The following is a 16,910-nucleotide window of genomic DNA, read 5'->3' as shown; positions in this document are numbered from 1 at the left end:
CTTGTCAAATCACTAAGTTGTACAACTGAAACTAATGTAACATTGCATGTCAACAAAACTCAAATTTAAAAAAGGAAATGAGTATAAATAATAGCATGCACTCATAGAGTTTCATGAAGATTAAGCAAGATATATGCAAAGTACATGTTATTTTTAATATCATTATGTCTTCTTAAAACTAGTACATGCTGAGTAATGCAATTACTTTGTAATCTCTCCAAAGGCAGTGCATTTAATCCATCAAATATTCTGTTTATGTTACAAGGTAGCCTGAGAGCATAAAGGAAAGTTGGGGGTGAGAGGAATCCCCAGAGGAGGCAGCAGAGGCTCATTTCACTTTATAATTTTAACCTGAGAGAACTATGAGTTAAATACCTCTGTGCCTACTCTCTACATCTCAACTTTCTCATGGCCCATATGGTTGAGTATCATGTACACTGCATTTATACTTTCTGGCCTTATGTTCTACCATTCTCTTGTTTCTTGGTGTGCTTTAGCCATACTGGTTGTTTTTCAGTTCTTCTTTTTTTGTTTTTGTTTTTTGTTTTATTTTTATTGTTATATTAATCACCATACATTACATCATTAGTTTTTGATGTAGTGTTCTATGATTCATTGTGTATAACACCCAGTGCTCCATGCAGAACGTGCCCTCTTTAATACCCATCACCAGGCTAACCCATCCCCCCTCCCCCCTCCCCTCTAGAACCCTCAGTTTGTTTTTCAGAGTCCATCGCCTCTCATGGTTTGTCTCCTCCTCCGATTTCCCCCCCTTCATTCTTCCCCTCCTGCTATCTTCTTCTTCTTCTTTTTTTTTTTTAACATACATTGTATTATTTGTTTCAGAGGTACAGATCTGCGATTCAGTTTTTCTAAAACACCAAACTGGTTTCTACAGCGGGAACTATGTCTTTCTTGTCTCTCGTCTCAGAATTTCCCTTTGCTGGCCAACCAGGTTTTGCTTGAATATTCATCGACATTTCAAGCTAAAGGAGTTTTTTCCCTTCAACCTCTACAGTATATCATTATTTTATAATCTATTACCTTGTTTATCTACATGTATCAATTATATCCATCCATCATCCTATTTATCTATCCATCCATCTGTCCATCCATCCACCCTCCACTCATCTCTTTTTCTAATCTTATCTGTTTCTTTTTTTGAAGATTTTATTTATTTATTTATTTGACAGAGAGAGAGAGAGAGAGAACACAAGCAGGCAGAACAGCAGGCAGAGGGAGAGGGAGAAAGAGGCTCCCTGCTGAGCAGAGAGCCCGACGTGGACTTGATCCCAGGACCCTGGATCATAACCTGAGCTGAAGGCAGACACTTAACTGCTGAGCCACCCAGGTGCCCATCTGTTTCTCTTTATTGGAATCTATGTATCACAACAGTATGGACTTCACCTGTCTTGTTCACTGATATATCATAGTTCCTGGCATGTAAAACATGCTCATTAAATATTGTTTTAAGAAAGAATAGCTAGACTCAAAAATATTAATAACTCTTTCTTAGTCCTCACAATCAAAGTAGTTTTATAGTTTTTTTGCTATGAAATAATAAATCACCAATAGCATTGAAAGGGTCCAAGGGGGAAACAGAGAGGGGTTGGTAAAAAGGGTACAAACTTTCAGCTATAAGATGAATAAGGTCTGAGGATCTAGTGTAAAATATAGTGACTACAGTTGATAAGACTATATTAAAAAATAATAATTGAAATTTGCTAAGAGAGGGTGCCTGTGTGGCTCAGTCAGTTGAGCATCTGACTCTTGATTTCAGCTCCAATCATGATCTCAGGGTTACGAGATTGAGCCCCATGTTGGGCTCTGCAATCAGTGCAGAGTCTGCTTGAGATTCTTTCTCTCCTCTCCCTTGGCCCCCCACCCACTCTCTCTCTCTCTACAATAGATAAATGAATGAAATCTTTAAAAAAATAAATTTGCTAAGAGAATAGATCTAAAATGTTCTTTTCACCAAAAAAAAAAAACCAAAAACAAAACCAACACCTAAAGATAAATATGTGAGGTGATGGATGTGTTCATTAACTGGCTGATGGGAGTTTTTTCACATGTATACACATATCAAACCACCACGAAGTGCACTTTAAATAGATCACAATTTTATTTATCAATTATACCTTAATAAAGCTGAAATAAAAGAAAAAGATAAAGACTGAATCATGAAGAAAGAGAAAATCTTGACAGACCAATAATTACGGAGATTAAAGTAGTAATAAAAAATCTTCCAACAATGGAAAGGCCAGGATCGGATAGTTTCACTGAGGAAGTCTACCAAACATTTAAAGAATTAATGCCAATCTTTCTTAAACTCTTCCCCAAAAAAATGAACAGAAGGGAATACTCCCAAACTCAATTTACAAGGCCAGCATTACCCTGTTACCAGAGCCAGATAAAGACACTGTAAGAAAAACAAAACAAAACAAAAAAACAAAAATAAAAAAAAAACCTACAGGTAAATATCCTTGATATAGGAGGGGTAGACGAACTATGAGAGACGATGGACTCTGAAAAACAAACTGAGGGTTCTAGAGGGGAGGAGGGTGGGAGGATGGGTTAGCCTGGTGATGGGTATTGAGGAGGGCACATTCTGCATGGAGCACTGGGTGTTATGCACAAACAATGAATCATGGAACACTACATCTAAAACTAATGATGTAATGTATGGGGATTAACATAAGAATAAAAAAAAGATTTTCTTAATGAGAACTAAGGAAAAATATAAGGAATTTTTATAGAAAGAGTTGATTTGGAGGAAACCTTGCCTTAATAAACATCAAATATACTTTGAGCCTGTTTAAAAAAAAATATCCTTGATATAGACGCAAAAATTCTCAACAGAATTCTAGCAAACAGAATTCAACAGCACATTAAAAGCATGTTACATACAGCATGACGGAATGGGATGCAAGGATGTTTAACATACACAAATCAACAAATGTGATGCACCACATTAACAGAATAAAGGATAAAAATATAATCATCTCAATAGATAAAGTATTTGACAAAATTCAATACCTTCTCATAATAAAAGCTCTCACCAAATTGTGTATAGAAGAAATATATCTCAATATAATAAGAGCCATGTATGACAAAGCCACAGCTAACATCATATTCAATGGTGAAAAAAATGAAAACTTTTCCTCTAAAATCAGGAACATGACAAGGGTGCCCACTCCCATCACTCCTCCTCAATCGAAAGTTCTAGCCAGAGCAATTAACCATGAAAAATAAATAAAAGGCATTCTAATTGGAAGCAAAATATCAAATTGAATCAACATCAAATTGACAGTTGTAAGTAGCAGGTAATTTATAAGCCATTTATATTTGACCTTTATGTATATCAGAACTCCTTTTGCCTTCCTGTTTATAATTTGATTAGGTGATTAACAGGGTAACCTTCTGCCTTTCTAACAATACAACAGTTCTGAGGCAAACTGAGAAATATTTTAAAAATTTACCATTTACTGTGTTTTTACCTTTTAAAGACAATGCTATATAGCAATTACTTGCTTCAATATTCACCAACCCTTTGAGGATATTATCATCATCACTTGACATGATAAAGTTAAGGCTTAAGGCAAGTAATTTGACCAGATTCACATTGCACAGCAGGGCTGACATTAAAACTCAGATTTCTCAGATCCCAGAGTTCAACTTCCTTAATAGCTACTGTGACATTCTGCTGGGAGCTTAAAACACAACTACGTAAGTGATTTAAGGAGGGTCACAAATATGTAGTTTAGTACAAATCTTTATTATTTTGTTTGCCCTCTCTTCACTGTGAGAAATAAAATGCAAGCTCTCTCAGAATCTCTCACATCCATTCCTTCTTTTCTTTTTCCACTGCTACCATACCTAAAATACGTGGTTAACAAGCCCTAAATTATTATTACAACTGCCATCTAATCATTTCCCTGTGACTCACCTTTGCTTTGTATAATTCATCTTCCACATCATCTCCCTACTAGGCTCCATTTATCACTGTTACCCCATGCTTCAACTGTGCCAGGCAATGGGAATATAAAAATCTTGGAGTAGTTCCCACTATGGTAGGGAATACAGTATGATGTGCTATAGTAGAGATGCATACACAGTACAATTATGGCATAAGGGAGTGAGTAGCTAGTGATCCATTGGATATACTGATCTGGAGATAGCAAAAAAGGTCTCACTGGTGACCCTCAAATATGAAGAAAAAGTCATGTAATCCATGGTGATTTCCAGAGAGAATATTCTGTCAGACATAGAACTGAATCTAAAATCTGGAGATAAAATTTAAGGGGTAAATATAAGAAGAGGAGTCACTTTAGTATATGAAAAGTACATCTGAGGATATGAAAGAAAAGGAAAGAGAGGAGCCAGAAGTCCAGGGAGTTGTGAAATCCAAGGAGGAGAGGATGTGCAATTGCATCAAATGCTACAGCTGAAGACTGAGGAGCTACTACTGGATTTTTCAGACAGGAGATGAGTTGCAGAGAAATGATGGAGCAATAGACAAGAATTAAATCACAGAATATATACTAGGTGAAGAGGAGCTTGGCTCATAGGGGAGGATGTAGGAGAAAAAAAGAGAAGAAAAGGAGTACCTATAAATATTTGCAGTTGTGAGGCTGCAAAGTTCCTGTCAATTGTCCATTTTCTCTATGAAGAGGAATGCAAGGATGTTTGCTAAGAGATAGGGGTAAGGGTTGGGCAGCGTTTGGGGAGAAGAGTGAAATTCTTGAATAGCCTCCTTGGACTATGGGAAAAGGTCCAGGAAGGCCAAAAAATACTGAGATCAGTGCTGGAGGTTCAATTAAAGATAGTGAAATGGGTTCTGGCTTATATGTTTCTTAAGCTTCTCGATGGCATAGATGAAATACCTGAAGATATTATCAATATTGCCTTGTTTACATGTTAATTCAAACCCAATTAGTAACTTAATATTCAGAATACCTTGTTTTTTTTGTTTTTGTTTTTTTTAAAGATTTTTATTTATTTATTGAGAGAGATAGTGATAGAGAGCATGAGAGGGGGAGAGTCAGAGGGAGAAGCAGACTCCCCGCCGAGCAGGGAGCCCGATGCGGGACTCGATCCCGGGACTCCAGGATCATGACCTGAGCCGAAGGCAGTCCCTTAAACAACTGAGCCACCCAGGCGCCCCAGAATACCTTGTTATCAGGAAAAAAATTCCTCGACTGTCAGAAAAGGGGATTCTGGTCCTGGAAATGGCACTTATTCCATTGTGAATGAACAATTTGCATCTTGGGAAGGGTTATAATATAGAGTAATCAGCAGAATATAGCAGAATGAGCATTGAAGTCTGACATATGTGGAAATAAATCTTACCATCTGTCTGTCTGTCAGTAAATTACTCACCACTCCCCACCTGTATGACCTTAGGTAAATTACTCATCTTCTCTGGAGCTCAGCTTCTTATTTTAAGATTGTTGAGGGTAAATGAAATAACATATATACAGATTAGTGCTCAGTAAATACTACTGTCTTCTCCATTCCGCACTCGCATTCATTCCATGAGATGGGCCATCATTTGCCAGCTCTAAGAGACTGACACGAAGTGGGTACTTGGACAAAATCAAATATTTGGACTTCAGAGGAGAAAACCAGATCCTGGGCTGGGGTGAACCACCAAGGTACAGCCAACTTGCAAGTCTCTATCAAGTCAGCCTCCTTTAAATCTTTATTTCTATTCTGTTTCTATTTCTATTCTTATTTTATTTATTTTTTCATCTTCAAGCCATTCTTAAAGACTTTAGTCTATTATTTTATTCCCTTTATTATAGATAAAAAGCTCACTCCAGCACTTTCTCATAAGGAATCTCAAACTGAGATCACTGTTTCATTTTGTGTCTTGTCTTTCCTGTTAAACTGTAAATTGACAGGGGAGTATAAGGGTGTGAAAGAGGGAGTGTCTCCTCCGAATCTGGGACAGTACTCCTTGCTAGATGATCAAGGTCATAATCAAAAGAAATGGAAAGTGCCTGTGGAAAAAATTTTGAATGATGAGAGAATTTTAAAATTAGCTTTAAATACCAAGGAAGAGAAATAAAGAACAAGCGAGGACCTAGAAAAACCAAAAGACCAAAAAGATGTCTTGAGCGCTTCAGGCTATGTGTTATTCATCTTTAGCCTAGTGCCTGGTGTGAGTACATGGGAGAAGGAAAGGGAATAACACATGCTAAATATGTGCTCTGTGTCAGATCTGCACAATACATCTTAACATATATTCTTTCATTTACTCCTCCCAATGAGCCATTAGATAGGCAATAATATTGCCTTTTTCACATGAATTTGAAGTTGAGAAATCAAATAATCTTCTTGTATTCTTAGATATTCAGTTGCAGAGCTTGTATTTGAACCCAGGCCTGCAAACTTTGAAGTTCATAAGGTTTCTATGGTATTATTTTGCCTATTCCAAATGTATACTGAGCTGAAAACTTAGAAACAGATCTCTATTCATATAATCAACCATTGCTCAGCAATGGTGGTGATATTCCATGAGACAGTGCATGTAATTAAAATCTAGTTTATATTTTAAATGGAGGCAGAAGATGTAGATGTAGGTGAATCCTAAAATCATCACCTGTATTTGTTCCTGTTTTTGTTTTGTCTTTACCACTGAACAAAGAAACATGTCTAGCAGAGAAGAGCTGTCTTGCTTTCTGAGATGGAGATGACAATATGAAGGTGCATTCAGCAGAAATCTGGGTTGGGTTTTTTCCTCTAAATACATGGGGATTGAGGAAAGTTCAATATAGATGGAAAAGGGGAGAGATTAAAAAGATAGGGAGATATTAACAATTCTTACCAGACAACTTCCAAAGAGAAAATGTGTCCCGTGCCTACATTCATGGCAAAGAACTACTAAGAAATACCTCTTATTGAAAAATATGGTTATTTCTGGCTTTAAAAGTGATGAAAATGAGTATAATTGTTCTACACACCCTTCATATGTAATCAAGATTAAAACACCCCTTCTTGTTGGTCTTCAGATTACTTTAATTGTATTTCTTCCATTGGGATGCCTGTCCTATTAAAGTATGTGCAAGACACTATGGCAGCACCATGGAAGGAGCAATTGATTATGGGAAGACAGAAGGAGATGTAGGCAAGATTTCACTGTAAAGATGAAATGAGATGAATCCTGAAGGGTAAGAAAAAATTATCCAGAAGGTCACAGGCAAAAACAAAGATCTCATACTATTAGATTTTAAGCTGAAGCACCTAATTTCTTTTCCTTCCTTCCTTCCTTCCTTCCTTCCTTCCTCCTTCCTTTCTTCCTTCCTTCCTTCCTTCCTTCCTTCCTTCCTTCCTTCCTTCCTTCCTTCCTTCCTTCCCTCCCTTCCTCCCTCCCTCCCTCCCTTCCTCCTTCCTTCCTCCCTCCCTCCCTTCCTTCCTCTTCATCTCTTTCTCTCTCTCTCTCTCTCCATCGATCTGTCATCTATCATTTGCTTAAGCTCTAAGATATCCACCACAGTCAGCTACAGAAAGCAGTGGTGTAGTGGTTAAATGACATGGCTCTAGATCAAGCCTCACTGGGTATGTACTTCAGCTCTGACACATATAATTACTAACTTCTCTGTTTCACTCACTTGAAAAATGTGAGGAATGAATGTGTTAACATATATAAATCATTTAGAATAATACCTAACATATTCCAAGGTTAGCTATCATTTTGTTTATTTACTTTGAAATATTCTGCCTCATAGTCAGAATAAGTCTTGAATAACTTCAGAATCAATGATAGAACTACACTAATTAAAGAATATGATCTAGTTTGGTAGGTGCTCAGATTCATATATATAGGACTTTCCACCCCTTTGATCTTAGGTAAATGCATAATTTCTTGCCTTAATGTGTTGATTATTGCATAGTGAAAGTAATAGATTAATTGAAAAGGGATTCATGGCTTAATTAAATCTACCATCATGTTTGCTTGATCTATACAAACTAAGCCATTTAATATAAAGCTAATAGTAAATATGTAAAGTGTACAGTCAGTCCTGGCATCTGCCTTCCAAATTTTATTTTGAATGTCAGAATCTCAGAGGAGTGTCTGTCTTATATGAAATTAATGCACAATAGAATAAAATTCTCCCTCTGGCCTATTCATTGTGTTTCACAGAGTGAATTTTAGAGTACTTTCAAGTTAATCTATCTAAATTATTTCTTGTAGTATGCTGGGTCAGTCCAGCATCCATTCATCCATTCACGCATCTATCCAAACATCCACGCATGCATGTGTGCATGCTGCAGATATTTAGGCATCTTTCACATGCAATGTAAATTTGTGAGATACTGGAAAAGAAATATTAAACAAGATAGACATAGCATTGTGAATGGTGTTCATAGGATGTCAGAGAAGACTGACAATGAGAGAAACAACTACAACAAAGATGATTTGATCTCTAGGAAACATAATTTCCCCAGGTGACCCTCTTTTTCGTCTAACTAATAATAACCATTTCCTTTTTAATCACACTTCTCTTTTAAATAATATTGCATCAAGCACAGAATTACTTGAGTGCTCTTTATGGAACACTTATCAGGGCCACACATAGGTAGTGCTCCCATCGAAGATGTTTCATTTGCAAGAGGGACTGTATGAAATAAAGAGGTAGCATTCTCATGGGGAAAAGAAGCAGAAAGGAAAGCTCACAGGAATGTGCCGCCGCAGGTTTGTTGGTGTGCTGGATGGAGAGGAGCTGGTGCTGAGGGCATTCTCAATGTCCTGATCAAGTTGGTCCAGTTTCATAATTAGCAGCACCATGGAGTCCAGCCGCGCCCTATCTCGATCTTCTCTTATTTCCTGAGGAACAGAACATGTTGTTACTGAATCTGAAAGGCCATTTCTTAGAAAGAATAAAAAGTTCCCTGTTCCTCAGTGTGACAAAAAGGACACTGAATAATAGGCAGCCTTCTACTCAACAGGGAAAGGAAGTTCTATTCTGTATCATCAATGGGCTCTTCATTGGGAAGATACTGACCTACTGCCAAGGAAGCATTTTACTTGAATTTTAAATATACATCTTTTGGAAAAAAGTGCAATGAAAAAGTAAAACATCAGCGAGGACTGATACATATTTACTACTTTTCAGTTCATTATTCTTGGGAAAAGTTATACATTACTTTTTTCATGGTACAAATCAACTATGACATACTAACTGTTTGTGGTTAGACATTTAAGGATCCATACAAGAGAATATTTTTGAAAGAATATTTCTGAGTATAGTAAAAAATTGGGAAAATAATCAAAGAAGGCAGGATTTCAGTTTGTGCAGTGGACAGGTTTTTTTTGTTTTTTTGATTTTTTGTTTTTTGCCTTGTACTCTTTTTTAATTTTTATTGTTATGTTAATCACCATACATTATATCATTAGTTTTTGATGTAGTGTTCCATTATTCATTGTTTGTGTATAACACCCAGTGCTCCATGCAGAACATGCCCTCTTTAATACCCATCACCAGGCTAACGCATCCTCCCACCTCCCTCCCCTCTAAAACCCTCAGTTTGTTTTTCAGAGTCCATCATCTCTCATGGTTCATCTCCCCCTCCGATTCCCCCCCTTCATTCTTCCCCTCCTGCTATCTTTTTTTTTTTTTTACATATAATGTATTATTTGTTTCAGAGGTACAGATCTGTGATTCAACAGTCTTGCACAATTCATAGCGCTCACCATAGCACATACCCTCCCCAGTGTCTATCACCCAGCCACCCCTTGTTTGTTTTTGTTTTGTTTTGTTTTTGCATGGGGCCATTTACCTACTGCTACTTCAGGCTGTATCATTGTCAATATTTCTCTTCAAGCTTCTTTTTCTTTCAAACACTTGAAAAAAGCCCCCACAGTTGTATATATTTTTGTAAATGATCACGGTTACACGTTCTAAATTCTCTGTAGTAGAGAGATATGTTTATGGAAATACTGTTGCTTACAGGAATACCTAAAGCTTCTCATTAACCTTATAGAGTTATTTGGCCATGACTACTTACTATTCTTGCATATTCAAATCAAGTCAATTAATATTAGGAATCTTCCAGATTCCCTGTGTGTTGTGTAAGGTATCAAGGTTGGGTAGAGTATTGGGTGGGGGAAAAAAGGCCATGGAAAGCACAGTAAGGTTCTTCAGAAGCAAAATCTGTTGAGAGATATAACAGACTTGGGGCTAGCCCTTTTGAGGAAAATCATTTGTCACTCATGTTGCCATCTTTTCGTCTGTCTTTGATATTTATCTGGATGAAATCAGCTTTGAAAGGAACACTAGTAGAGACCTCAAAGGGAAAATATATCACAACAGAAGCTTGAGGGGTGTGGGTACAAGAGAGCTTGTGATGGTATTGGCAGTGGGATGGTAAGATGACTGCCTGAAACAGACCTTTTGTTTTTGGCATTTTTCTTTTAATCCCCTAAATTCTCTAGCCATCATTAGGAGGGAACCTCAAAGAACAGGGACTTACTAGGGTAATTCCATGGATTAAATAATTCTATAGGGGTCTCTGTATCCATAAGAGCTAGAGCAGATTGTTAATATTACAGAGCATTATTTTCCAGATGTCAAAGAATTGGTTTATTAAATTAAATTGTTCGAAGAATCATTAATTAAGTTTGGGTATTAATTAATACCCAAGTAAGTTATCTGGGTAAGCTGAACTTGTGTTTGGTTTAACAGACTAATGTCAAAATGAAAGAGTTAGTCCTACTTCCAAAAAGACATCAATTTTGAGAATAAACTAAGAATTTTTTTGTTGTGTTAATTACTTCAGAATACTGTGCTGTGATTATTACTTAAATTTCCTTTCATTGTCCCTGCTGTCTAAAACATGTAATGAGACTCTGACACAATTACAGACTCTTGTCATCATAAAGTTTTATGCTTTGTACTTAAGAGTGTCCAGGATATTTGCAAACAGACTTAAACCTTACTATATATCATGTCCCTCAGTGTTACAGAACTTTATTTTATTCAAAAGAGCCTTATTGGGGTACCTGGGTGGCTCAGTTGGTTGAGTGCCCGACTCTTGGTTTCGGCTCATGTCATGATTTTGGGGTCGTCAGATCGAGCCCTGCGGTGGGCTCCATGCTGGGTTTGGAGACTGTGTGAGATTCTCTCTCTCTCTCTCTCCCTCTGAGCCCCCACCCCGACCCTGCTTGTGTGGGCACACACGGTCTCTCTAAAAAAAGCAAAAAACAAAAACAAAAAAACCCAAAAGAGCATTATTTATAGTAAAATCCTGCTTCTACATTAAAATGGAGTCCTGGAAATACTGGAGATTATTCAGTGTAATTCTCTTTTAAATACCCGGAAAATGGAAAATCTGACTAATAGACGACTCAAAGTCCACTTAATTACTTCTCCAATGTATTTGCTCGTATAATTTCCTTCTTTTTTAAACCAAAGTTTGTGTTTGGCAAGACAATGTTCTTTGCATCTCTATATCCACATATGTTTTTTGTGTGATTTTCATTTCCCAATTATAACATCCTCAAGCACAAAAATTATGTTTTTCTACCTGGCAGATGAGTCAAGTTATACATTGCACATGCAATATGTTTTCAGGAATAACAATAATGGAATCAGTGGGAGCCAGTGAAATAACATCTCCCAAAGCCTTAGAAAGTATATCTTGATATTTTTCCAGCTACTAAGTTAATGCTGGATAAAGCAGGATGTCATGAGTTGTCCTAGCCCTACCAGCAGTGGTCTCAGGAACAATTTGTCTTTGAATTAACTGGATGCTGAGATTGTGCTTTAAAAACATTTTCAAATCCATGGGCTGAGCGTCAAATTATTTCAAATGCTCTGCCAAAAGGAATAAAACCAAACATCCCTGGTCTAAATCATTCCTTTAGAGAAATAAGCCTATTGCCTTCCCCTTCCTTCCTGGATACTTCCTTATTCACCACCCATCACACTCAGCCTAAGTGTCAAATACACAGACCAGTATCCTGTGTTATACATCCATAAAACTTCACAAAATAGAGCTGACTATAAATCAGATGTTTTGGATGAATTTTATTGTCTTTGTTTTTAAAGCCCAGATATTAATATCTTACTGTTCTAACCTTTCATATGCTTATGGCTAAATTCCAGCAAATAGCTCATGCCTGAAAACAGAGCTGTATATTTGCAGGTTTTGGATAGGTTGACTTCTATAGTGAACCTTTTACTTCATGCTTTCCCTGTCGTCCATGAAGAAGAACTTCTTAATAAATGAAGCCACCTATTAATGAAGTTTTCGGTATTTCAATAACTTAGCCCACTCAAATCAAGGCCAAGACATTAAATTCTCTCCCCTCCCATCTTTCCTTCCTTCTTTCCTGCAGTCATAGCTGTTATGGGTCAAGCACCATTAAAGGGACAAGATAGTCACCAGTGATAAGAGATTTAAAAAAAAAATCCCAGCTTTCCTGAATATTATAGTCAACCATGAGAAGACAGACAACAGAAGTTAACAAATTAATAAGTAGGATGGTTTCATATAGGAACAAGTATAAGAAGCAAATATATAGGGTAAGAAGCTACACAATCACTGAAGAGGGGTTGTCCCACTTGGCATAGGGTGACTGGAAAAGAGTTTTCTGTGGAAGTGAGGGCTAAATCATGATCAGGAGAAAAAGAATGGGGTAGAAGAGAGATATGGAGGTGGAGATGGAGAGAGAGAGAAAGAAAGGGAAAAGAAGGAAGAAAGGCAGGAAGGCAGGCAGGCAGGAAGGAAGGAAGGAAGGAAACAAGGAGGGAGGGAGGGAAGGAAAGAGAGGAGAAAGGAAGGAGGAGAACTGGGAAAATAGTATTCCATGCAGAGTGTTGAGTGACACCAAGATACTGAGACAGGAATGAGTTGGATGAGTAAGAGGATTGGATAAAAGATTGGGAACGCCGGGAAGGAGAGTAACAGGGAAAGGAATGAGTGCTAGGACAATGTGAGGGTGAGTATAAACAGGAGCCAAATTATATTGTTATGAAGGTCACTGTAAAGAGGTCAAATTTATTCTTTGTAGTGGGGCCACTGGCAGGATGTCAGCAAATAAGTGATCCTATACCCCAACTTTTAGGGTTCTTACCACATACTGACAACTAAACATTTTGGAAATATCACCCTACTTTACAGTCAGTGATGCCACATAACTAATACACACTAAATAGCTCAATTTATCTTAAGATTATTTTCTAGTCCTATAGTCTTTTTTTTCCCCCTGAGGTCTGAATTGGACCCACATTATGGTAATTATAAGGAAATAACAAATTTAAGAGCACACTTATTTTGATGAGCAATGAATAATATAAGGAATTTTGAATCACTATATGGTACACCTGAAACTAATATAACACTGTGTGTTAACTACAGTAGATTAAAAAAAACAACAACAATAAATACTTTCATAGCATGGCCATACATATTTTGAGATCAAAGTGAAAGAAGAAGGCACTCTTTGGGGAAGCTGTTTCTTAGAAGTAGGGAGTGGTATGTTGGTAAATGTTTAAAAACTAGATTCCACATAAAAAGAAAGTCCTGATTTGTAGCATGTGTCAATTTTTCTGTGACATAAATACTGCTATGGCCTATTTGCAGCTACCAACGAGACATTACTGAATGCAGAATTGGAAGAGATGCCCCAAGTTTTCTCTTGTGAGCTTATGTGAGCTGGTAACCAATAGTTGTAACTATGGTTTAGTCAATGAAATAACATATTGAAATAATGCATTTTATTTATTTAATGCATTTACTTTCCTTAACTTTTGCTTTTGTTGCCCAGGTAGAGTTCAGGCTAAATTTTAGACTTAAATTTAGTGTTTTTCTGGAGACTTCTTTTTTCTTAGTAGTCCTCACTTATCTGCCTTCCTTGAACTATCCATTATTTATGTTTGTAAAATACCTTAAAATTCATTATAATTAATATATCTTTATACTTGTATTTTTGACAGTAAGTCAAAACATATTTCCAGGAGGAACTCATTATGTACTTGGATACTTTCCTCAGAATTTAAGACTTTAGACATCTAGGGTGCCTGGGTGGCTCAGTCATTAAGCGTCTGCCTTCGGCTCAGGTCATGATCCCTGGGTCCTAGGATCGAGCCCCACATTCGGCTCCCTGCTCTGCGGGAAGCCTGCTTCTCCCTCTCCCACTCCCCCTGCTTGTGTTTCCTCTCTTGCTGTATCTCTCTCTGTCAAATAAATAAATAAAATCTTTTAAAGACTTTAGACATTTAGAACTCTAGGATCATGGCTATTGGTTCCATAGTGCCCTGACTTTGCAGAAGAATTCCAGGGAGCTTTAAGTCCAGATTACTTCTCTTTTGACAAACTGAATAGAACAGAACCCATCTCTCCCGACTCTCTGTCCTGGTCTCTTTACAATATTCCATTTTGCTTTCTTTTCATGGATGCAATTATTAATTTAATGCCATTTAGATATCATTTATTCTCTCCTCAATTCCTGCAACCTGGTTTCATTCCTTCCAATATACAGAAACTATGTTTTGGAAGAACACCAATAACCATGATTAAATGCACAAAACTTTTGCATCTAGGCTAGTTCTTTAACACTTTTATTTAACAATAATTTGCTATGTTTATCGACCATCTCCTGTGTGCTATGCACTGTTCCCTAGGAAGCTACCTATTTCATATTTGTACAGTTATAATGTTTATAAAAGCCATGGAGTCCAATTATGCCTTCCTCTAACTTCCCAGTTTCTCCCTCCAGAACTAGACAGCATAAAGTGGTGTCTATTCCATGAAAGAGTCTTTTAAATATTTGAAGAACTCCGTTGTGCCCATTTTCTTCCTTTTCTAGGTGAATCATCCTCAGTTCCCTTAATGATTTCTCATACGACATGTTTTCAAACCCTCATTAGTTATGTTTACTCTTCTCTGCATACGACATAATTCTGTCAATGACCCAATTAATGGTTGGTGGCCCAGAATTAAATATATTACTCTACACGTTGTCTGACCAGGGCAGAGTAGGCAAGTATTTCCCATGTTCTATACACCCTCTTTAACACAGCTAAGAATTAAGTGCCTGTTTAGAACATGAATAGGCTATTCTTAATAGGTTTGCCATGATTTGCTTTTTTAATGAGGAAAAGCTATTTAGTTGCCTGTGAGCTGACCTTGAGTCAATGGTGTGATATATGTCTCCTTTTCCCAATATATGCCTATGTAGCAGTAAGAACAGAAACATCCTGTTGTCTTGACACTGTAACTAGCTGTTGTCAAGGTATAGATAATATATGTCACTGTTGTGGAAGAAATTTCCAGTTGTATTTCTTTCTTAAACTCATCAGTGGGATACTTAGGGAAATTTGGAGAAAAACTGTTCAATTTGATTTGTTGTCAAAAGCCTAATATGGCCAACCCACATGGTTTTTCACTGGGAAATCTGAAAGATGATCTTTATTTACCCCCAGTAGCTATTTAGTCCTTGGGCAGGGAAGTCACTTTGATCACAATGGGATCTGGGGGAGATAAACAGGGTTTTTAGGGCGTCATTCTCTCCAGGTCTCTGAAAAGGAATTCTCTGAACATGAGACTCCACTACTCTTCTTTCCTTCTATCTGGGGAAGATAATTCCAACCCTCCTCTTTCTCCAGATGCTCTTTATTGAACAACACAGGACACAGTACACATACACGGAATGGGGAGGAGGTGAAAATTACCAGACATTTTACAGACTGGGCAAATATGAAGTCCAGAGAAAAGGATACTGCCCCTAGAGATGCAGGGGCTCTGTTTTCCTAATACCAAGCATTTGGAAGAAAACCAAAAAAATTCAGTAAAAGACCTAAATGCTTCCAAATAGTGGACATTTGGCTCAGCAAATTTTGCACTGCCTGAATGTTCTGCTTGTCAGTGAGTTGCGGCATCACATAGACAGCCATAATAAATTAAAGGCTAGGCCAGGAATAGAACTAAGACTTCCTGATTCATAATCCAAGGTTCTGGCCCCTACACTGTCTTTGATTCTATATGCATCTTACTGGCTATTCTGGGCTGGTAATACTCCTTGTTCACCCATAGTAGAAAGGGACCTTTTAGCAAAAGACTTGGCCCAACTTCATTCTGAATTATTTGATCTGCAGCCAGCTGGACTAGTATGAAATCTCATATTAGTGTTATACATTTCATTGGACAATAAATTCCTCACTCTAGACTTGCCTTTCTTAAAATAATATCCTGCTTAAAGAACCAGAAAGTTATTAATTTTTTTTTCTTCAGAAGCAGTGAAGATTTTTATCTGAATAGCAGTCAGAAACTAAAGATAATATAATTATCCTATGTCAGAATTTCTAGGCAAGTTAAAAGAGTCAACCTTAATTTTTATTCTGGTACATTTCAAGATGAAACTTATGTAGATTAGGAGGTAGGTAATAAAACAAACCAGGAACTATCTCCTATTTGCCAGATATAGTCTGTTCAGCCACAAAATCTTTGCATGCTATCTTTAATTAATCTTAACATGTGCCAATATCATTTTAGTATTAGATGACACAGAATGATAAATAATATCCTCATTCAACGTTACTACAAGGCAGCTTTTAACTGATATGTAAATCATAGCTTTATCTTAAGTGTTTGTATTAATTTCCTATGTATCTCCTCCCATTTATAAAGCATGGTGTAGAAAACTGGTTTCTCCTTTGCTTGATTTTTAAACTCCAATGAGGCTTCAGATAGAGCATTTTTTTTTTGTAATTTATTTTTTTTATTCTTATGTTAATCCCCATACATTACATCATTAGTTTTAGATGAAGTGTTCCATGATTCATTGTTTGTGCATAACACCCAGTGCTCCATGCAGAATGTGCCCTCCTCAATACCCACCACCAGGCTAACCCACCCTCCCACCCCCCTCCCCTCCAGAATCCTGTTTGTTTTTCAGAGTCCAT

The 16,910-nt window shown here is 37.1% G+C and overlaps 1 protein-coding gene across 7 annotated transcripts in view; it reads right to left on the bottom strand.

Annotated features, from left to right (window-relative positions):
* DLC1 (DLC1 Rho GTPase activating protein) overlaps window positions 1-16,910 on the bottom strand; it is a 394,038-nt gene that overhangs the window by 283,145 nt on the left and 93,983 nt on the right. For all 7 annotated transcript variants that reach the window (XR_014141200.1, XM_081808282.1, XM_081808287.1 and 4 more), the window contains exon 3: window positions 8,681-8,830. Coding sequence is in view for 6 of the 7 variants with exons in the window: in XM_081808282.1 (XP_081664408.1) it covers window positions 8,681-8,830 (150 nt within the window). In the remaining variant the exon portion in view is untranslated. The remainder of the gene's footprint in view (window positions 1-8,680; window positions 8,831-16,910) is intronic.

The sequence above is a fragment of the Leptonychotes weddellii genome, chromosome 2 (assembly GCF_054177405.1).
Source record: "Leptonychotes weddellii isolate Sample4059 chromosome 2, ASM5417740v2, whole genome shotgun sequence".
In the NCBI taxonomy this organism is placed as follows: domain Eukaryota; kingdom Metazoa; phylum Chordata; class Mammalia; order Carnivora; family Phocidae; genus Leptonychotes; species Leptonychotes weddellii.
Note: the sequence above shows the minus strand (reverse complement) of the source record. Positions and strands in the feature narration are given on the sequence as shown.